Source organism: Centrocercus urophasianus, unplaced genomic scaffold (genome assembly GCF_019232065.1).
Source record: "Centrocercus urophasianus isolate 14NV4802_14NV808 unplaced genomic scaffold, USGS_Curo_1.0 seq_24, whole genome shotgun sequence".
Lineage (NCBI taxonomy): Eukaryota > Metazoa > Chordata > Aves > Galliformes > Phasianidae > Centrocercus > Centrocercus urophasianus.
In genome coordinates, this window is record NW_024884800.1 from 5,775,285 (window position 1) to 5,799,303 (window position 24,019).

The 24,019-nt window shown below is 33.6% G+C and overlaps 1 protein-coding gene across 8 annotated transcripts in view; it reads right to left on the reverse strand.

Annotated features, from left to right (window-relative positions):
* DIAPH2 (diaphanous related formin 2) overlaps positions 1-24,019 on the reverse strand; it is a 148,413-nt gene that overhangs the window by 41,984 nt on the left and 82,410 nt on the right. For 6 of the 8 annotated variants that reach the window (XM_042825412.1, XM_042825414.1, XM_042825413.1 and 3 more), the window contains one exon: positions 11,445-11,609. In XM_042825412.1, the coding sequence (XP_042681346.1) occupies positions 11,445-11,609 (165 nt within the window). Of the gene's footprint in view, positions 1-8,211; positions 10,872-11,444; positions 11,610-21,581; positions 21,631-24,019 lie in introns of those variants that run through there. The other 2 variants (XM_042825417.1, XM_042825419.1) reach the window with 2 other exon arrangements.

Genomic DNA, 24,019 nt, shown 5'->3' on the forward strand with positions numbered 1-24,019 from the left:
ACCTTCATCATCATCTATCCCTACTTTTTCCAAACTCTTGAGTTTTATTGGAATTCTTATTATGCAGAACAACACATTACAAGTTATGTTATTTTTGAGTTATTTTTGAGTATTCAGTGCCAGAGGCACCCTCTCTGTGTAGGTTCACAGGATAAATTACCTGATCACTAAATGGCAGCAATCAGCTTAATACTGGAAAAATAATTCTGTAATTTACTTTGCTCTTAAGGGAAAAAAAATCACCATTTTTGTTACTGCAATGAAGCTTAACAGTGACAAAGCATTAACAGGGCTGATAAGTATTTACTAAACATCTATATTTATATTTTTAAGAGCAAAAACTCAGACTAACATCACAAAGAAGCCAGCCAGAATTAAAAGTTTTTCCAACAGCTTTGGGAAAGGCCTCAAACAGTATTAATCAAGATACTGCCTTTTAAAAAGACTTAATGGCATGGAAAACACCAAATCATTGACAAGTGAATCTCAAAAAAATGGTTTTTTTGCTCTAGATCATTCAAGATCCTCTGTTCTTCTCTTGATGCAGAAGAGCATGCAGTTTGAGAGGCTTCCCCCTGACTCCCAGCAAAAGTTTGATGTTCCCCCTTGTGTTTATTAGGATTCATTGAAATAAGGCTCTGTTATCCAGCACAGCCAGTTTACAACTTGGTTTCTTTATGAAGCAAATGAAATATTAATGCATCTGATACTCTGTACATATCTTAAGTTTTGACAGACAAACAGATCTTTGCACACCAACATGGTTGTAAATAGACTCTCAAAGGTAAATTATTAAAAACGAGAAGAAAGAAAACAAACTGTAATGCAGATATCGCCTAGGATGTTAAAGATGCAGTTGGCTACAAAGCAGTCATGCACTGCTAATGAAGGCTGTCTGTGATCCCTCAGGCCTTCCCTAAATTTCCTTTGCACTAGCAAAACATGTGATCTGAAGTTCCAAGAAATAAATAACAAACACACAGAACTTTCTTCATCATTACTCCGTGAACTCAGATTAACTGGCAGTTCATCTATAAAAGCAGAGCTAAGACACAGCAGTTTGCTCAATGACACACTTGAATTTCCTGATTGAGCAGGTATAAAACAACAAAAAGAAAAAAACTGCTCAGGATACTGCCCTATGTTTTGTGCACCACAGCCATTATATCTGACATGAAACATCTTTGGGATGCTGTCACTGCAGATCAAGATCGCTCAGGACCAAGGCCAGTATTTGCAGGACCACAGCGCTTGCTCAAAGACAGTCCTCAGCTGTGGGACCCTGTCACAGTGACACAGCCATGCCTGGGAAGAAGGATAAAGCTGAGGTACATGAGAGGCACTGCCTCAAGCACAGTCACCTGCCTGGCTTACTACACTTTACATAGCACACAAATTAAGGTATGTAAATGTGCATATCACCTTACGTTGCTCATTAAATACAGCCCACTTGTTCACAGCTGCTACCTATCATCATGGCTTTTAGGCTTGTCTGTGCCAGCAAGATGGGCATCAGGCAGCTCTTTACCAGATACGTGAGGGTTTGGGGAGGGTGCAATCAATATTTCTTCATCATTACAATGTCTTCTTGCACCCTACTGATACTATCACAGAGATGCACTTTCTCATCTTCCGTTTTTTTTCTTGAGGCTTCTCTTACCTACTACTTCAAATTCCATTTTGACAGAATAATCCAACTCTACTAGCTTGCTTTGTATTTTTCTAAAATTGATAAGCAAATATAAACTTGAGGAAATAAACTGCTTTACCACAACATCAGCAAGCTAACTGAAGATGCAGTAACAGTGATCAATCAAATCATAATTAAGACAAATGAGTAGGTTCAAATTACCAAATTGATAGCTTAATATGAGATATGAGCAAGCAGAACAATGAACCTGAAACTAGATGAAGTGCCCTCGTGAAAACTTTAAGAGCTCAGATTCCTATGAGTCCAACACTCAAAGACAGCTTTTTAGCTACAGTGATAAGCACAGATGTAAGCATCTGCAAATAAAAGCATCTTCTGTGAAAGGGTCTCTTTTAGATTTAAAATCTTGCCACAGGGAGTAAGTCTATCGTTTACATGAGCTCAACATCTGGGTTAGATTCACAATTTAGGTACAGTGATACTCAAAATCCCAAACTATGCTTGCTTTCCAGAGTAGAAGGAAGATTTAAAATCCTCATTTAAATTTTATAAGCTTCCAAGATAATGCCTAGGAATAATGAGATGACTCAATTAGACTTACTGCAACCAGTACTAACTGGACAGTCAGCTTAAAATTTTCAAATGCAAGAAGCTAAAAAACCCTATTTTAACCCTATTTTCAAGATCTAGAAAGCCTAACTTCAGTTTCTAAGACCATGTTTTTCCCATATTACTTCAGAAAAAAATATTTAACAAAAGGCTTTGCTGCCATGAGATATGACAGCTGTTGCTTTTTCTCCAACCACAAAGCTGTAACACCACCAAACAAACAAATCTGCCTTGCCAGAAACAAGTTTCAATTCCATCTGTATTGTCTAATTGGCAACTACAACAGCCTACACTTGCCTGTCTTCAAGTGCTTCCAAAGGCAGAGCACTATAACTCAGTTTTTATTATCTTTTATGATGTCACCTTTTCCTTAAATATTATATAAAAGGTGGCCAATTACCTAACAGCATTAACAGCTTGTTAATAAAGGCAATGAGTTACCACTTCTATGTGAATGCTTCTGTTTCCAATTCCATTACTTAAAAACTTTTCTGGCCTACATCCATTTTCTGATTTATCACGTTAAAATAAAACACAAATAAAAATATTCTCCTAAGCACAGAGTGGGTGTGCTTTCAGAGAAGAAATTAGACTTCATAAAAAGTTTTCTTTTCTTGTTTGGCTGTGCTTTTTTTGTTTTATTTTTTATCATCTTTAGAAAGGGGCAGCAAGAGCTTGCTAATATGGACAATGTTTCAGTTTTGATACTGCCTCCTGGGATACTTTGCTAGAGAAAATACTTATTGTTGATCATTCTTTATTTTTCCATAGCTTTCTTCTAGCTAGAAGAAAGAAGCTGTCTTTCAGACCACATTAAGGAACTGCTATTTCTTAAGCAGAAGGGAGAAGTTGTATTCCCAGACAAACAATCAGGGAGAACAAAAATATACATCCGTTCTTTAAAGCCACTTCTGAATTGCACACTCAGTTGGTGTGAAACCTGACAATTCAGCTTGATTTTATGTAGTCTCTAATAATAAAGCATATGATAAGATATTAATCTATGTGTTGCATATTCATCAATTTATATTCTCATAGCCAATGTCTCACTGTATTTAGGGAACACATGAAAAAAGTCAAAGGAAAAAAAAAAAAGGACCTGCATCATACAGCTTAACACTTGCTTTGAAGCAAACAATTACTACAAAAAAAAGGACTTACATGGACATTTATAGTCTAGTTGCGGAGTCTACGGTGATGAAAAATATTTTATTTCTGATGGCAACATAACAGATGTTTTGTTTCCTGCCTGCTATGGAGTTCAAATCTTACAGAACCTTGACAGACCACAATACTTGTGGCCCAATAAAAAGTGTCAGCTTACTGATCATTCAGCATGTTATAATATCTTTTGGGGAGTTCCGTTTTCTGGATCTTTTATCTCAGGTTTACCATAAAATATTTCAGCTACACACTAATCATTTGTGAATCAATAGACACTACTGATAAAAAAGGGCCGTTTATTTCAAAAGTCTCTTAGAAGGAGCCATCTCTCATACTGCTAACTGATCAGTTGTTCTTATCTACTTTCCTGATAGTACAATACAACCCTTTATCCCCATGTACATTTATAACATAATAAAAAGGCTTCCTTATTCAAAGAGGTGCATCTGTACAAATGCCTTCTGGGAGAGAGAAGTAGTCACATTCCACTAGATAGCAAAAATATCATTTCAGTGGAGGAAGAAGCTTTACCATATTTCATAATATATATACTTATAAATGCCTAGTTTTCCTTTCTTAAATTTTACGTCCCCAAATTTTACTCTGCTACTTAAAACTTACCTTTAGGACTAAGTGAACTAAAAGGGGAATCCACTGGGAAAAACTTGAAAGACTTAACTGTTACTTAAGGGAAACAAAATTTTTTCATCCAATGTTGAAATCTGTATTTCATACACCTTCCATAAAGCACATGACCTGATTAAAAGGGAGTTTATGTGCATTTTTAAATGCAAGCATGACAGATTTGGTGAATATTTTTAAATACTCCAGCAACAAAAGAAACAAACATTCAGAAAGTGACATACATATTTCAGATCGTTTGATATGAAGATTTTGAGACAACAAATTAAAATGAAGAACTGAAATAGAAAAGAACAGGCATCTTGCTTCAGGAATCTGATTAATCATTATCTGTTAAGAGCCTGAAAACTATACTGAACCAAATGTATCAGGCTGCAATTGTCCCAAGGTTATGTTGCTAATCAAGGACAATGGAAATCTGTATTTACTTTCACTGAGCAGAAGGACTAAATCAATATCATCTTAAAAAAAAACTGCTTCAAAACAAGTCCTGCATATGAAACGCATATTTCTATTCACTGGATGCTACTTTTGATTCAATTTCCTTCTAATTGTCAGCTCTGACAGAGAGCATACACACTTCTCCGCTCTCCACGAAAAACAACACAAAAGCAGCTTGATTTTTAATTGTATTTCATTTATAACTGAAGTCCTCACGCTCAAGTGCGTTACTTAGTTCTTGTAATGTTCACTGAATAAAATGAGGATACAAAGACGTATTTAAGTATGAAACCAAAGAAATAAACCTAGGCAGAGGTGAGGCAAAAGAAACAGGAAGAAGTCTAGCTTAAAACTCACTTTCAATGTGTACATATTCTGTGTAATCCCAGGAAAAAGATGAGCAAGAAGTGGCACAGCCATGTAAAGATTGAGAGGTAAAAAGAATTTGTAAAGTGATACACAAAATTCAGTCCTCTCACTGCACTCTTGGCACTAATTACATTTCCTGCAAAAAGGGTACAGAAGCCTAGGTATATAAAAAGGGAGCTGATAAAGTATATACAAATAAAAACAATTCTGTTTTTTGTATCTGCACCTCTAAATTGATTCACTGTGTTGCATCTGGATGAATTTAAATGGCTCACAAAGAATGCATGTTTAGGTAAGACAGAGCTGCTCTAAGTTGATTTGTCTACTTACTATCATATGATCAACAGTTTTGCAGTTTTTACTGTGTATTCCTAGCTATGCAGTGTTTTCTTCTCCTCCTATTATCAATGAACAGCACAAAAATTATTTCTTTCATCACAAATTTAGACATATACTAACAAAAAATAAGCACGAGAGGTTAATTTAGTACTTGACTATTAAGTTTCTAGATGAGAAGTTTTAAAGATAAAAAATGAGAAAGACATTTTTAAAAAGTCAATTTTCATTCAATAAGTCCATGTCCATTTCTCTAAAATAAAAGTCAGCTCTGCCTCTCCAAGTACAGAAAACATTCCAGCAGCAATCAATATGTCCCAGAAACTGAGAAAGGTCAGCTACTGTATCAGCTTACAATGCCTCCTGGTCATTTCCTCTTTCCTTGTTGTTTAACAGAATAACAGTATATTTCTAAAAAAAATTTTGTTGGAAAATTATTTGTGAAAAGACCAAAATGGACCAAAAAGAATATCACTGTATTGCTGATGTACTTTGATAAGAAGAATGAAAGATGAAAAAGCAATAGTGACTGCTCCAGAATTCTTTTCCTGATATGCTCTACATCTTGACATTCAACTTAACTTCTAAATGCTCAGAACTTCTGAACAATATTAATAAATATTGTTTCTGTCCAACTTGTCAAAGAAAGAAAATGCATATATTCTATGCATATATTCTTTACATCAAGAAATTAACAATTGTCACTATTTCTCCCATTGGATGTATGGAACTTCAGCAAATAATCATCACAGTCTTTAAAATGTTTTCAAAAGACCAGATGTTTTTACTTTCTCAGTGTTAAAATAGCTTGATATGAGAACTACAGGATAGACATATCGTGCAAATATACATACACACATGTATATATATATATATATATATATATATATATATATACACACAGAATTATGTCTGTGATCATGGGATATGCCAATCAGGTCATACTTCTGACAACTACTTTTGGTTCATCTTTAAAGATACGGATATTTCATCTATTTTCAAATACAGTAGCCAATTTGTTAGATTCCATAAGAGTCATATCTTTATCTGCAGTTGCAAATGAATGAAGAAAACATGTCATTATAAAGATTGTTTATTTAGTGAGTAAATTTGCTTTCACATGGTAGAATCATACACAGCATCACTCAGTAGGAAGAGGGAAAGAGTGATTAAAATTAGAAATGTTATGCAAAGGTAATACAAAACAAGTCAAGATTTTCTGAATGACAGTGTTGAATTTTAGGTACTTGTAGAGGTCAATCATTTAAAACCAGTTACCTAAAACTATATATGCTGTAGTTTCAATTAAATTTGCTGTATCACAGAATATTTTGAAGGAAAACCTTCTCTAAGCACAAAATCCTGCCATCCAGGAAGCTGAGGAGGTTTGGCAGCAAGGAACTCCTGACAGCTCTGGCAGAGATAGAAGTGTGGTTATGCTACCCAAGAGGAAGATAGAGGTACTGCACATGGAAGGAAAGAGGCCAAACCACAGACTTAGGAGATTATAATTTTAAGTGAGGTGAAAAGCAATGAAGCCTCTTATAGATACAGAGGCTACCAAAGGAAGATTAAGGAAGAGGTAAGCCTGCTGCTGAATGGAGCATGAGACCTGGCTTCACAGCCTGAGGTACTCAGTGCTTTCTATACCTTATCCTTTACCATCAGTGCCTCAGAAGCTATCATCAGCTGACTGATGTCGCTGATGTCACTGCAAGGCTTCTAGTTCATGAAAAAGTTGTGGCACTCAAAGGACATCTCCAATGCCTGAAAAAATTGCACATCTCCATCTTCAGTGGAGGAAGGAAAGCTTGGTATTACACAGCAGTCAGCCATCACTCATGTTTTCAGGCAGACCACAGACGTTCCTTCTAGAAGCCATTTCCAGCTATATAAAGGACACGTTGCTGACTGGGAGCAGCAAGAATGGACTTCTGAAAGGCAAACTGTGCCTCATCAGCCTGACTGCCCTCTAAAATGAAACAAGAGGCTCTGTGGATGAGGGGAAGGTGGTGAATGTTGTTTACCTTGGCTTTAGCAAAGCCTTCAGCACAGTCCCTCACAGTCAGTGTCTTTCCAGTGATGGAGATAATGCATGATTTAGAATTATTTGGTTCTGTGTGAAGCAGCCAGGAGTTGGACTCAACAATCTCTACGAGTCTCTTCCAAATCAGTATATTCTGTTGTTCTACATTGTGTATCTTTTTTCCTCATTGCTTCCAAAATTTATATTAGTGATTACGACTTTTAATAGTAAACTCCACATATTAAATGGGTTGATGTGATTCCTACTTTTGTCCTTGAACACCTATTGTCTTCTTTTTGAGAAACTTCTTATAACAGCCAAAGATGTAGAAAAATCTTAATTCTCTAAAATAATTTTCCTTATAGAAAATGAAATCATTGTGCTATGCACTTTCATTGCTTTCCCTAGGCCTTCCCTCAAGTCTTTGAAAAAAACCAAAATCCCTAAACAAGAACCTTTATGCCACTAAAGTGTACACAGTTCTGCTCTAGTTGATACAATAAGTCAAGATATTCTCAGAAGGCCTAATTACAATCACTACAACTACTGCATATATCTGAACAAGTGAATTTGACTAAAGTACAAACGATGCTTAGGAAACGAAAGCATTTCCTTAAGCTATGTAAGTCTCAGGCTTCACTTTTTTTTTTTTTTTTATTTAAGCTTTAAATATTAAAGAGGCTTAGAAAGAAGGACAGTTTAAAAATTTTTAAAGACCTTAGCATCACACAGATAATTAACTATTCAGACCAAAATACAGCATTAAAACAGTATGCTAACATTACCGTCTACAAATTAAAAGTTAAAAAAACCAGCTAATAATAAATAAATACCAAGGCAAATTTGCTCTCTGAGTATTATCTGGTAATCAGAAGAGAGCATCTGTGCACTCATAAGAAGAAAATAAACTCAGATACTATTTCATATAAAATAAATATATTTTATTCATCAATAAATTATATTGATGGTTTATAGAACAAAACCCACTTATACATAGAGAATTATTAGCAGAAGACATATACAACATTTATTAGGATTATTTGTAAACTGGCAATAATAATTAACAGTAGTTTGCACAATCAGTTTCAAAACCTTCATTACACTGTCATAGCTATTTCAGTCATTAAAAATTGTTTGAAATGCCCTCATTTTCAAGTTTCCTAAAATAGTGAGAATTTGTTGAACCTTGCTGTAAGTACAAGTGAATAGCATTCACACAGAAGAGAATTTATTCTCACTGCAAATTAAAGTTCTTCTTGACTAAATACGTTTCCTTTCTCACAAGCCTTACTATGTTTATCTGCACTCTGAATTAACATGCAATATTCAAAATCAGCAGAACATTCTCACATGTGATTAAAATATTTCACTAAATGTTGCTGGACTTCATTTAAATGATTTATGCTAGCAAATACTCAGAAAACAAATAAAAACAGCAAAAATCATTCGAAGTCAAACAACCACCATCACAGTTGGTATTAGATATGAACTGAAACTCAAATCCAAACAGTATTTTCATAAATAATTCTTAGTGAAGCTTACAAAATACAAAAATCAACAAAAACCCAAATCTGTTTCCTACAGTTTTCTATGCTGCGGTTTTCTACAGCATAGGCCTGAATTACATTTCATAACCCTAAATACACCTAATGTAAAACAGAAAAGCAATCTTAGAAAGCTGCTTTTCAGCAAACTAAAGATACTTCTGAACAATTGGCTGCACGAGAGGCAACAGTGTGCACTGCAACAAAGAAGTCTGAATGTACAATGTAAAAAATGGACCCAGGGAGGCTGTAAGGTCTCCATGCCCAAACCTAAATTTGAGGTAACAAGGTCCTGTGCTATCTGCTCTAAGTTGAACTTACGTTGAGCTGAAAGTTGGACTAGATGATCTCAGGACATCCAACAAACATAACTTCACGAATTCAGACAAATACAGGCAATAATATAATGATGTTTTAAAGTATAAAAATAAAGAGCTAATAAAAATCTCATTATGTTTCTGCAGTTTGTGCAAACTTGTATCAGCAGAAAACGTACTATGTGTTCACACATTTGAAGTTTCAGTAACACAAGCTTGCTGGTAATTTCTTCATACCTAATGGTTTTAACCCTACACTTTCCTTCAGTTGACTCTGTTCTTTCAGCTATCACAATAACAAACTTAAGTCTCAACTACCACACACAATATAGTTAACATACTGAAGAATAAAGGACTAAATAATCATTTATTTCTATAGAATACAACATTTAATATAGAAAATATAAAAATATACCTAGAAACTCAAATAGATTTGCCCACTGTACAATGACAGTTAAATCTCAAAAAAATTCCTCTCCTTAATTAACTGGCAATTAACTTGGATAAAATGACAGTACTCTATTTCTTTATGAAAAAGAATTAGCAACATCCAATCAATAACAACCATACAAGAACATCATAAAGATGGATGCTACTGAGATTGTGATACCTTAATAAAAAAAAAAAACAAAAAAACAAAACATGAGTAAGATTATGTTGTACAGTCCAAAGTTGAGGACCTTGAAGACTAGGGCAAGTTGTTATTACCATGATTTTGTAGAGCACTCAGTAGAGCTTGCTGCAGTGAAATGAAAAGTCTTTTATATTTAACTCAGTAATGCCTCTCACCCTCTGAATTCAACACTTAACTCTCTAAGAGTTCATTACAGAAATTCATTCCAAATCTACATCACTGGCAATTTTACCTATATGTTAGGTATGTATTTTAGTTTCTTCCATTCCTTCGGAAGGCCATACAAATAGGCCATTTTTGTTATTTGATCAGTTCTAGCCCTTCATATTTAGTTTCTCGCATTTACACCTTGAAATGCTTAAGCATCTCTGATCTTTTTTTCCTTTTATTACTCATTGTCTTTGAATTCAATTATAATCACTAAAGAGCAACAGACTATCAGTCAGACCTTAGAGTAGTAAAACTTAAGCAACTGGAAATACATTCATTCTAATATGCCTTGTAAAAAACATGAGTATTTGTTTTCTAGCTCACTTTCAAACTAGTTTAAATAAATACGCGAAGACAGATTTTTCAAACACAATGTTTGGACACTGGTGGTCTGAAATCCACTCTATTGCAACTGTTTAAAACAGATCTCCAAATTTAGACATCCCTATTTGAAAATCACCACCTTGGATTTATGAAAAAGTAAATGCTGAAATATCTCTCAACAACTATTCCTGTTCTTTGTATGTCTTCACACAGAAATGCTGCCATGCCTACTAATTTTAAAGGGATGGTAATTTGCCTATGGTTAAAAAAAAAAAAAAAAAGAAAAAAGGAAAAAACCATTGCAGTCAATTTAAAATGAGTAGTTAGATATATTGTAGGAAAAATTTTGTAATACAGTAAACTCAGCACTAAAATTAGGTTTCTAAGTATTTATCCATCTATCACACTAAAACTGAAAGTCCTTATGATTATGCAATGAATTAAGCTACTGGCAATAGAGAGACTGGGGAGCAACAGCTGCATGGTAAACAGTGGTATTTCCAAGCAGTGTTAATATTCTCAAGAGACACAATGTGACATTCCAGGCATCTGTTTTCCTTGTACACTTCCTATGGTGCAACCAATTACAACTCCCAGACAGCCACTAGGAAAGATGACATTAAAGACATTTAAAAATTGAGCTGTTAAATAAAATTCTTAAATTCCTCCACAAAGAAACCAAGCCCTGGTATCAACTGTACTGACTGGAAGCAGTAAAATAAGCATCTAAGTGGATATCAGGAGTTATGCCAGAAGTAAAGAAGTCAACATGGAATTTTAAGCTTCAGTTCAAAGCATTATTAAAACACAACCAGATTCCATAACAATGTGTATGTAGGCACATCCATTTAGGCTTAGTCTATGCAACGGTTTTGTTGCACTTCTATATCATGTCTATTTCTTACGTGACAGACAACAAGCAATTAAAAAAAAATCTGATTATCCATATATCTTATCAAATTGACAGGTGATTTTGCAAGTTACGAACTGTAAATTTATAATTACCAGTGACCAAAACCAAAATTATTTTGAAAGAATTCATCTGATTCCCTGCCACAGCACAAAGGAAAAAATTAAGTGTAACATTAGAAAGAAGGGAAAACAGACTTAAACTTACTTGGTAGAACCAAAAGGAGAAATAAAAATATAAAATAATGTTATGGGAGACACTACTTACCAAGAACAGAATTCTAAACTTGTTCAGATCACCAAAAAATTCTTCCATGGTTATTGAGCGGGCGTCAAAAGTAAAGTATTCTCCCAAATTCTCATATAACTTCATCATGTTGCTGTACATGCAGGACAGCTTTTCATATTGGTCTCGTGCATTCTCAGCAAAGATGTAAGATTTTGTTAAGGAAAAAGATTAAATTGGAATTAAATCTAACAGCAAAACACAAACAAGACAATAAAGCACAAAAGTGGGCAAAACTGGAAAATTTGGTAGTACTGTCCTGCTTTCTAGTATGTTGTCTTTAAATGTAAATGTATATGAGTACATTCCAACTTACGACAGAAAATGTCATCAATCCTGTTGGTTTATTATACGTATGGCTTACTTTGATCTAGATTATGATAACTGAACAGCACTTCAGCTCCTTGCACACTTAATGTAGAAAATACAGTTAATTATTTGGTCACAGCTGAACTTACAATTTACAAATACACAAGGACAATACAGCCACTCAAAATACTCCTATGGGGTATTTTCTACCTTCGATGTTTGTTTACCAACATAAAATCATGAGTTTTAAAGCTATCAAGAAACAGATAAATATAAGAAAACAAGAATATTCTCTATAGAATATTTGCATACTTGTCTGGTGGGTCAGAAGTAAAATGCTGGCTACTCAAACGTATAACAGAACAAAACACACAACAGATAAAAATATTCACTTAAAATGAACTCAATCAAAAATTCTCACTAATATTAAATCAGAAATACAAAAAGCAAATATCTGGTTTCCTGAAGTACTAATGATAAACACATAATTAGGCCGGAAATGAAACACCAAGGAAGTTGACCAGACTGGTATCTGTATTTATTCTCTCTTACAGGCTATCTATCGCCCTCTCCCATGCTGAAAGAAGTACTCCTTGCTTCAATTTCCATAAAGTGATACTGTAAGAAGGTTGCACTATATTACACATTTTCATTAATAATCGGAGAGTAAAAATGTAAGACTGATTACCAACTCAGCAGTTGTAATTAAAAGTTTGGCATAATCATCTTAAATAGAAAGGATTTATTTTTCCTGTGTGGAAACTTACTCACAGAACAATTTACTTACAAATGCAGAAATAGCACAAGCTGAAAAAGGAAATATTACTTTGCCTTCAAGCTAGTTAGGTTTCAGTCTACTTTATTTTGTTGAGATTGTTTACATCCACAAAGATATAAAGTCACAAATCACTCTGAGAAAACAGCTGCTACATGATTAAACTAGTTCTGTTGATAGTGAATTGAAGCTGATTAAAGCGTTATGCCACACACATATAAACCTAAGAACAGAAGATACAAATTACTTCCTGAACTACAGAAATCATACAGCTCAGCTCCCTGAAGCATTTATTTGTAAGAACTATCTTAGATGCAGATTCTCTGATTTTTAATACAGCAGACCTCATGTTTCAAACTTCCCCCACATTTCTGTTTCCAATCCAAGAGTCTGCCTAGTACCACGTTTGTAATCACATAACATCTTTGAGATCCCTATCTCTCTGCAAAACAACAAGCAATCTGGAAAGTAACTAGGGGAGTAAGATCTAAAGAGACATCACATAAAACATCTATTTTTGAGATTGGATTAAATCCCCAAGCAATTCTGAAACCAGTCACAATTAAGAAAGGAAATTCAGGTAGCTATTCTACTTCTAACATTTCCTTAGTGTTAGGACACTGTTGAGTATTGTGTCATTTCACAATTCACCTGCAAAAGAGTACCAAGGCTGAAAATATGCTTCATTGGAAAGAGGCCTAGCATTTCACCTGGATTTCTTCCTCTAATTACAGGGTACCTAAATGGTCATTCAAAAAAAATATATTATATATATTTTAATATATATATATATTATATATATATTAATATATATATATATATATATCTTTAAAGTTTGATGGAAAACAATTAGAGAAAATCAGTTTTTCCTCCAAGGAAACTTGCAAGCAATCCTCTCAAATACATAAATATCAAGATTTTTAACTAGAAATATTTATTTCTAGAATTTTGTACCACTGCAAAGGCAGGAGAGTAATAACCATATTTTCATTACAGTTGATGAATTTTAACATGCTTTGTTAAAATTTCAAGCACACAGAGCTGAATCCCTTATCTTAACACAAGACAAACCAGGTACAGTTCCATCTTTGATGACATCTAGCTGAATAAAACAAAATGAAAATTTAATGGAAAGAATACATTAAATAGGTATTAATGGCACATTACTGAATTATTGAGCACAGTCTAAAAAGTTCTTAGAAAAACATCAACTGCCTTACAGGCAACAGACAACTGTCTTAAACAACTCACCAAAAACACTGGGAAACATAAATATGAAGGTAAATAATTATACAAATTACATCTGAGGTTTAAAAAAAAAAGAACAACTCAAAAAAATAAACACAGCAGAGATGACATGGAAATCTAAAAGAAAAAGCCAAACATTTCTGATTTGAAACTAACTCTTTTAAACAAAGCTCTCAAAGTCCAACCTCTATTAAGTTTCACATCCACCTTGAGAAATAACAATAAATATTAAATGAGAAAATATTGATAGTGAAACTTGAACATTTTACAGCAACATAGCAAACATCTACAGTAATAACAATATATATAGCCTGAATTTCTGAAGTAGTTGATGTTTACGTTTAAGGATCATTTCGGAACGTGATATTTACAACCAGTGTATTGGACACTTGATCCTGGGATTAAAAATAAAATAATTTAAAGAAAATCAACCTTAATTAGCTGATACAAAAAAAATTAATATTGTATCTGGTTTATCCTATAACCTTATAAAATTCATTATATGTCATGTCTCTAGAGAACACCAAAGAAAATAAAAGCTAACTTCCACTGTCAAATTTTAGTTATCTACTAATTCTAGTTTTTCCAGTCCCTTCTTCTTCTTAGAAGAGAGACTGGGATACTTAAAAACTGTTTTATTTTTGTTTTGTTTTTTCCCCAAAATGATTTATCTGATTGCCTTTGCATTTACTGCAAACTTCAGTTTACATCTAAATCTTTTGTACATACGTTATTTTCGGTCACTATATTGATGATCTTTAGATGTTGAAACCCGAACAGATGACTAGTTTTTTGGTAAATAAATAATCAAGCAATGGATACAAAAGTCACCATGACACTATGCAACCGCCCTATATCAGACATAAAGAATCTCCAATTTCTGTCAATACTAGATTTAAATTCCATGTATCTGTACTAGGATCACTGCCAGGATACTTCCATGCTTTTTACTGCTTTTTTCCAAGCAGATAGATGAAAGAGAAAAATAAACAACACAGAAAGATAGGTTAAAGATTTTGAATCTACTGAAGGGATAGCTATTGCTTCAATCACAATACTTATTATGAATTTCATATCAATGTATCAATTATTATTATTATTGCTGTTGTGAGTTACTCCAAACTCTCAAGCACTGTATTTACTATTCCAGAAATTGACAATTTCCATCAGAATATTCTGTGTCTCAGATAACAGAGTTTAATTAAACTAGCTTATTAAAATTTCCATTACAAATTATGTTTGACTGTTTCTCTCCTGTCCTGAAATGAACTACGGAATTAGTGTCAGCAGTACTTAAAGTAAAAGGGAATAAAGCTGCATGATGTAATACCACCTTATTATTCTGAAGATATACATACAATAACAGATACAGCTGGAATATCAGGGGTAATATAGTTGATTGTTTCATAAAATTACAGCTTTGTTATTAAATCAATTCAAAGTACATAATGTTAATAACATACAAATAGTCTGTTATCTTTATTGTAAATTCTGTTATTCTGGAGAAACATGAGGTAGTTTTATTTGTTTGACTGCTGTTAACTTACTGTCAGTCAGCTCAGTGCATATCATGTTACTGCCAACACAAATGAAAATTAATAAACTAATGGAAAAGTGCCTATTTAAGAACTTGAAAGTGAATCTGCTGGAGCCCACAATGAAAAGATGAGGGGAGAACTAATTTGGCAGAAAGAATTATGTAAATAATCTTTAGCAGTTGATTTTTGTTTCTATGACTTCATAATACATTAAAAAAAAACAAACGAGGGAGACTAAAAACATGACACCAATAATTATAAATACTTCATATTACTAATATGAATGTGTGGATTAGCAGATTTGCTTGTAAATTGGCCTTATTCATTGGCGGCATTTGTACTCCTCAACACTAAGAAATTAGCAACAAAAGGACATTGAGTATACAGCAGACCAGACAACAGACCAGGAAATAGTTTGAAAACTGCACGTCCACAGAAGAGTCTGTGTTCATACTGACAGGTACTTCAGTGACAAATTACAACCTAATTTGTCTTTGACCTGTATTTCTCAGCCTGAACCAAGTGCTGAATCACAGTCAAACTGAGTGTAAAAGGATGATTGAGCACAGAAACACATTGCCTAGACTGTGGAGATCTCCTTTCTTACAGATACTTAAAAGTCATCTGGACATGGTCCCAGGAAGTTCGCTCCAGGTGACCATGCTAGAGCAAGGGCATTGGCCCTGAAGACCTCCAGAGGTCCATTTCAATTCAATCATTCTACGATTCTGAGAAATCCAAATCTATACAGAATAACCAATATCCTGTTAATATTCCAAATTCATCCTAAATATCCTAATTTTTTTTTTTCTTCTTTAGCTAGATATATAATGCAACTTCATGTCATCCAAATACCCTAAGCTTACAGAGTTTTATGCACTGGTCTTCACACAAACAGAGCTTTTTACCACTTCAAGCACGCTAGAAGGAAATCAAACTGTAAGAAATGCTGAAGAGAAACATGAAACACTAACATATCAGTTGTCAAAACCTTCACCATGAACTATATCATTCAGTCCTAAAATTAACTGATTAGTTGAAATAATCAACTGTTTAATAAGTCTTCCCTATTTATACAAAATTAATTATAATGATCAGAATTCTACGAGATATCAACAATTCAGATATAGCAAGTTTAAGGATAAGACAAATAAATTTGGCTATCTGCCGTTTTGATTTAGCCTCCTACCTGATCTGCACCTAGGCCAACTCATTGCCTGACTTAGAACATACAACCACAAAAAGGCTCCCATGCTTCAAAACTATCTGTGAAAATGATGTAATCCTATCAGTTGATATCCAAGCTGTAAGTAGACTACTTGCTGATCTCTATATTGCTTCCCACTGCTCTTAGAGTGAAACACTTTTTGCAAGGGTAGAACTTCCTACTGCTACTACAAAAACACACTCAAGAATATTAGCCTTTATAAAAAGATTTCCAAATAACCACCACTAAATATGAAAACTTACTGAAAAAAATTCAAGTATACATTTAGCATACCATCATTTCCAAACTCATGCACATAATTTCAATACAGGGCTCTGGCTTATGGAAATTCCAAAGTAAGCTAAATATATGTTTTACCTAGCTAGAAGAAGAAGTATGATACTGTACTGTCATAATCTTTAATAAAGGATGTATCATTCCTCTTAGATTCTAATTCCTAAGCTCATCCATAATAGAGCATCTTCAAATTGAACTGAAGAAACACAAACAGACCTTATGAGCTGAAGACAAATTCAGCTTTAATAACAGTAAGTCATTTACGCTGATAGCTTTATTTTCACCTGCTATCAGTACGTAAACAGATGCTAACAATTTCATCATTCACACTACATACATAATGTATCTCTTTGACTACACAGAAGATGACTTCTGGAGCATACACAAATAATTATGAATCACAATTATATATCTAATCTTCCTGTAAAAAGCCTTTCTTTTCTGGAAGTAGAAAAGAAGTCTGGCAGGAATCTTCATTACAACACACTTATCTATCCAAATTAGAAACCAAAGAAATCAAAACTGAGACAAACAAGACTATTTTATTCGTCTACATAGAATCATGTCCTTTTAGAGAATTTATAGACCCACTGATTAATAAAATATTTATTAACATCTCAGTTGAGAATTTGTTTCTCACTACAAAGCAAATGACTTCATCATTCATCATTTAACAGAATAGTCTGAGAGGAACAGGGGAAACAGTTGTTCCTCAGTTATACTAGAGAGTTCCGTACATCTCCTTGTCCTCAATTACATTTCATTAGTATACGAAGTCATTAACTAAAAGAATTATATAATGCAACTGCATTCAGTGTGCACAGACCATACTTCAGTGTTTCTGTTCATGAAAATGAAGCACGAAGATCATAACCATTTGATACCATTGCTAGCTGTCATGTCTAAGAGATGTTAATTAAGATCAAGCCTTTTCAACTTGGCCTGAAAGAGCTATAAAACTTTCATCTTAATAAATAGTAGAAAATGTCATTGTTTACTTACTCCTAGTTCTAAGCAATCATATCAATTCTTAATTGTCATGAATTCAAACTCTTCAATAATGAAAAGACTATTTGCATTGATTAAATACACATCACTTGAATATGCACAAAAGAAAGCTTATAACAATATAATTTCAACAGGATTTTTTTTTTTTAAATTATATTCTTGTTAATCAGGAAACAACGATCAGTGCTCATTTCTCTAAAAATCTGATAGGAACTCTGAGAAAAACTGAAAAATTATGCTCTGTTTTATAAATATTCAGTCCAAGCAATGAAACACTGCAGGCTTATCAGTTTATATTAAAGACGACCACTCTAAGACTTACAACGCTGAATTAAGAGTATGAACAAGAAAACTAATTATAGCATTTACAAAGCCACCATCTAGTGAAGGGAAGATCTTGGCTGTCTAAAATGGAGAGGAAAAAAAGGTGGAAAATTTCCAAAATTAGGGTTAGGTATTAAACTAAATTAACCTAACACACCTTGTTCCCTCCCCATCCTCCAAAGAAAAGATGGTTCAGTAATCTATTGCAGCAAACTAAAGTTGCCACTCCTAGAAAAACTCTGTTAGCTTTGCAACATACAATGAGCTGCCTTAAACAATAATTACAGCTTTGCATGCCCTAAATGTATCAGAGAATCTGCAACTGTCACTTTCTCTTTGATCATGCAGTTTTTCCTTACACTTTGGAACTGCATTGAGAGGTATGTCTGAGCTGCCAGCTCTATCCTGTTTTAACAAGTTTCCACCAAAAAACCTGATGGTTACTTTGCCCAGATAGTTTTCAGGGCTAAAAATGTGGAAGAGAAAAGTATCTACAAGTGAAGTCATTAACTGACATATTAGAATTATTTTAATATAGTAATGCCAGGAAGCCTTTGTCTTCTCTCTTATCCGAATTTTATGGGAAAAAAAAAAAAAAAGAAAGAAAAAAAAGAAAATCACATCATACAGTATTTCAAAATCCTAAATGTTCAGAAGCAAAGGAATTATTTTAAAATTGCTGGATAGGAATTAATAGAAAACTCGCTTCCTCCTCAGGGTTAGAGAAGTGCACAGGACAAAAAGTCATTCCACAAACACTTGAACTGTTTTTTTTTATCAGTTTGAACAGACAGATTTATAGCATGCACTCTCCCTTTAATTTCAGATTAAAAATAAACATACAACAAATAAAAGATGGATCTTTAATTAACATTTAAGTAGCACACAATTCTTTATTAAAAAAATAAAAATCTATTTCAGTGATCTGGACAACATGCTTTAATTGAGATTTAAGGATGGAAGTACAGCTTCCCTCAGGCAGTTTTTCCACAATCAAGGCAATTCTAGATTTTTCACGTATTTAAATGGATTTTTGTTCACAATTTTATTCTTTTGAATACAGAAAAGCATAAAGAGAGCAAGAGATTGCTGTCAAAAATCATTTTATCTCTAGTTAAGACAAAATACATATGAAAAATGCACTTCAACCTTTGCCCTTTTCTAGTGTTGAATTCTATGAAGCACACTTCTAGATGTAAAGTGCAGAACAGAATAGAGCTCCCTCATGTGGTATATCTACTTAATCTGAATGATCAAACAGCCAACCAAAAATGTTGTGAATCATCCAATACCGGACTTTATCTGAAGCAGATAACCTAGAGAACTTCATAACATAGAATCAACAGAATAAATGTCAATAAATAAAAATCAGAAAAGTAAGCCATTCGAAGTCAAATGAAGGTTGTTTGCCACACAGATACCCATCGCTTATCATTACATTTCCCCACGTGTAATTGTCCAATGTCTTCCTTTATTAAGCCCATAAGGGACTTTACATATTGTTTGTATGCTTCTGCTCACATTTATGGTCTAGTCCAATATGAAAAAATATCAACGTAATCATTTGTAACCTGACATCAAGGCTTCTTTCTTAAAAAGAAGTTATCTAAAAGCAGAAGTGTACTATGAAAAATAAAATTGATATTTTGTTTTGTATATAACGATTTTCATATATGCAGAATGATTGACAACAACTTGAACAACTTTATGAAAAAGCTCTATGGTCTAAGATGAAGCAACCCTCTTTTTTTTTTTGCCAGCTACCTATCTATCTGAACAAAATCCTGAAGAAAAAACACGGAAATTTACTAATTTTAGTATATCTTAGTTAAAATTCACACTTCCTTTCTTTAAGAAAACATATAAAGAAAGCCATTCCATGTTTATTCCAAGTTTAACACCTTCAACAAGCGTTTTTAGAGCTGACAGAAAGGTAATACAACAAAGGAGATGGATTTAGATTTGCAACAGATATATATTCACTGTTTCAAGGTAAACTCACTACTCACTATGCCCCACAGGAAGCTCTTATAAATCCACACCTGCTCTTTACAAAAAAGTTTTTTTCTATCGAATTGTCAATTACTTCAACCACTGTTTCACACATATTACTTTGAGTATCATTTATCCGCAGGAAATAAAGCAGAGGACACAAAATGTAGACCAAAGCTATGTTTAAACCTCTTCCTTTCTTTGACAGAAGTGGTTTTGCGTCATGCTTGCCTCTGAAACAACATGGGGGAAAAAAAATAATCCCAGAACCTGTGAATGCTGATGAGTCTATATTGAGGAAATACTCTTTCTACCAATTGAAACAACTGCAGAGTATTTGAGCTCAACTACATCAAATAGTCCTCTCTTGTCCTCTGCCTCCAAACTAGCTTAATAGTGGCAACATTTCAAACATAACTAAACCTAGCACAAATCACTTCTAATCTTCTTTTGAACTTTGCAGGGTCAGTTCTTCAATAGCATTCAAAACACTGAGATGCTATGTGCTTGAACATTTAGCAATGAAAAGGAAACACTGTTTATTTATTGATGTTCTGAATTTTCTAAGAAAGCTGCCAATTTCGAAAGAAAAGTAGATTATACGTATGTACTAATTCTTCCCCTCCTCTAGCACTGTGTTTTAAGTGGGATTTTCTGTCTGTACTGATCAAATACGTCAGAACTTCAGATGTACTTTGAAGAATTACAAGCAGGATCAGTTTAATCAAGTTTATCTTGGTTGCTTTAGCACACACTCATTTATATATATATATATATATATATATATATGATGCGAGTGTGTAAGAGAGAAAAGGCTTTTAAATAGAACCCCTCATAAAATGATAAATTCTTGATTCCTTTTTCAATAACTGGATTCCAGTGATATATGTAGGGAAAAGAAAGCATCAGTGCTTATTTGGGCAGTTTCAAGTACATAATTATTTCATAGGAGAAAATATAAAATAGATCAGATGGCCTCAACTGATCCTCTTACGAGTTCAAACTTTGAAAGAGTTCAGTGAAGCTTAAAGTAATCTAATTTTACCCAAAAGAATTTTAAAGGTTTCACTGTTCATAGCCATTTCCCAATAACAAACAAAAATCAGTATCGTGAATTTTCTGCTATTGGTTTTGTTTTCTCAATATTAGAAAACTTAATAATTAATTTTTGAAAACAGTAAAAAAAGCTCACTGGTTAAGCATTTAAGCATTAATTTTTTCCTGAGGTAATTCTTGAAGATAAGATCCAATGTTTTGATCTCTTAAGCTAGAACAAATCAGTCCTGTTTCATTGTCCTCCACTGTGTGCACTCAAGTTGTTTTAAGTAAGCGTTAAGTCTCACGTCATGTGTTTCCTTAGAATCCATTTTCTAACTGGAAGCAGAAATCTTTCCGATCTTTTGTTATTCACTGTAGAACTTAATACTGCAGAACACTCAAGCTTTTTCATTGCTTGTAAGTTTTTTCTCACTGGTGCGGTGGGAGAAAAAGAGAAGGAGGATAGATAAAAACTAGGTTGAAAAGTTGGTCTGGGAGAAAAAATATGAAAAAAATCTTAATGATGTATTAACTTCAGTACTGTAACTTTTCTGCATCTCAATACTACGTAGAAAAAGTATTTTATCTAACCAAGATTTTCCTGAAACACATCTTTTACTCTAGAACTGTACAGTATTTTCTAATGACAGTATTTTCTTTTTTTTGGATCGTGAGAGCATCCAACTTGTGTCCCCCTTGGCACAACTTGAGGCCATTCCCTCTAGCCTATTGCTAGTTACTCGGAAGAAGAGGTCGACTTCCACCTCACCACAACCTCCCTTCAGATAGATGTAGAGAGTGATGAAGTTATCCCTCTACCTCCTCTTTTCCAAATAAAACAATCGCAGCTCCCTCAGCCTCTCTTCATTAAGTTTGTGCTCCAGACCCCTCAGCTTTGTTGCCCTTCTCTGAACACACCCAAGGGCCTCGATGCCTTTCTTGTTGTGAAGGGCTCAACACCGAACACAGTACTTGAGGTTCAGCCTCACCAGAGCTGAATACAGAGGGATAATCACTTTCCTGCTCCTGCTGGCAATGCTATTTCATGCAGAAATGAAAATGACAGTGCATTTCAAACTGTCTCAAAAACAAAACAGGCTTTCCCAAAAATGACATCTCAGAAGACTTGAAGTGAATTATATTTCCATATCAAGCTAAAAGGAACTCCCAAGTGTTAGCAGATGACAAAAGTGTTAATGCCATTAACATTCTTTCAGCATTCTTAGTCAGTGTGCAAATGATGTCCTGCTGCTCAGTCACTCAAAGAAAAAGAAAGTTTCATAGACAATTCCAGATGCTGGAATTCTGATTCAGTGTATTTGTTTCTTCCCTAGTGGCCTATTATAAGAGATTCTGTAATACAGTACTTCCTACAAGAATATTATCAGTTAAAGCTTAGTGTACATGAAATATTTTCTAACATTCTCAGTGCATGAAAGACCCACACACACTTAAAATACACTGTTCCCCAGATGATTTCATTACCAGTGAAGTACATCGAGTAACCAACCAATAAATCTCACATTCAGTAGCATAGCAATAGTCATCATTACATAGAACAAGGAGTACAAATTCAAGTTGAATGAGAATACTTTCAAGAGAGCTTTTTCTATTTTAAATGAAAGGACTGTATTACTAAGGTTCATTTTGGAAAATTAAAAATCGTTGACAAATCAATGCTGTTCTAATTAATAAATTAATAACAAGCTCAAAGTAGGGTTTAACAGCAGCAATTTTGGATCATTTACGGCTTCCTAAAGTTTTGAATTCTTTAATGAATTAATTTTTTAAATTCTTCACATGAATACACCAAGTACAAAAAGTAGTTATTTATTATCCAGGTAGACAAAAGATTGTAACAAAACTAGGCATGTTAACATACTTTACTACAATAAATGATATAACTGATAAAAGAGTTAAATAATTATTTATATGTCTCTTAAGGAGATACGTTATACATAAAAAACACAAGATTCTTTAAAATTTATATAATGGTCGAAAACTGAGATCTCTGGTTCTTTCAATTCAAGCAGCTACTGCAAAACAAATCAGTCTCTCAAGCAGGACAAACACCATTTTCTAACATCCTTATGAAGAAAACAATGCATATGCTACTATAATATCAGTATGAAGTTCATAGTTTAGAATTTACCCTAAATTTTAAAAATTCTAAATTCTATTCTAAATTTAATTCTTAGTTCTATTCTAAATATTCTAAATTCTAAATTTTAAAACAAAATCAAGGGATAAAAGTCAATTTTTTTTAATTGTTTATAACTACTCCTGAACTGTTGAATCAGATTTCTCAGTACTGCATGAAGCTGAGTTAATTGTAAAAAAATCTCTAATATGTATTTGTTCTTCATGTGAAGTATAATTCTAGACCTGAGTAAGATAATGGAAAAGTTATCTGAAGGCAATTATTACAACAAAGCTTATGAATGATATTTTCTATTGTGATTATTAGCTCAATAGAATACAATACATATTTCATACTTGCTGAAGAAAATCTCATTCATAATTAGGGTAAATAGCCTTCTTTCTTGGCAAGAAAAGAGAAGAGAAACTATGCCTTTAATCGTGGCACATTCATGCATTCTAGGACACTGCTGAGACATTATTTATGTTCCAACATGTTGTGATTTTCCTTAGACACTCAAAGCAGTTAAGTGACGTTCTCAACTTCCTAATCTCAGTATGTGCTATCAAAAGCAATTCCTCAACATGCTGACAGAAACAGAAGAAAAATCACATATTGGTAACTAAAAGGTCACTTCCTTTCCCTCCTAATTCCTCTTAACTTCCAAGTCTTCCCCTATAT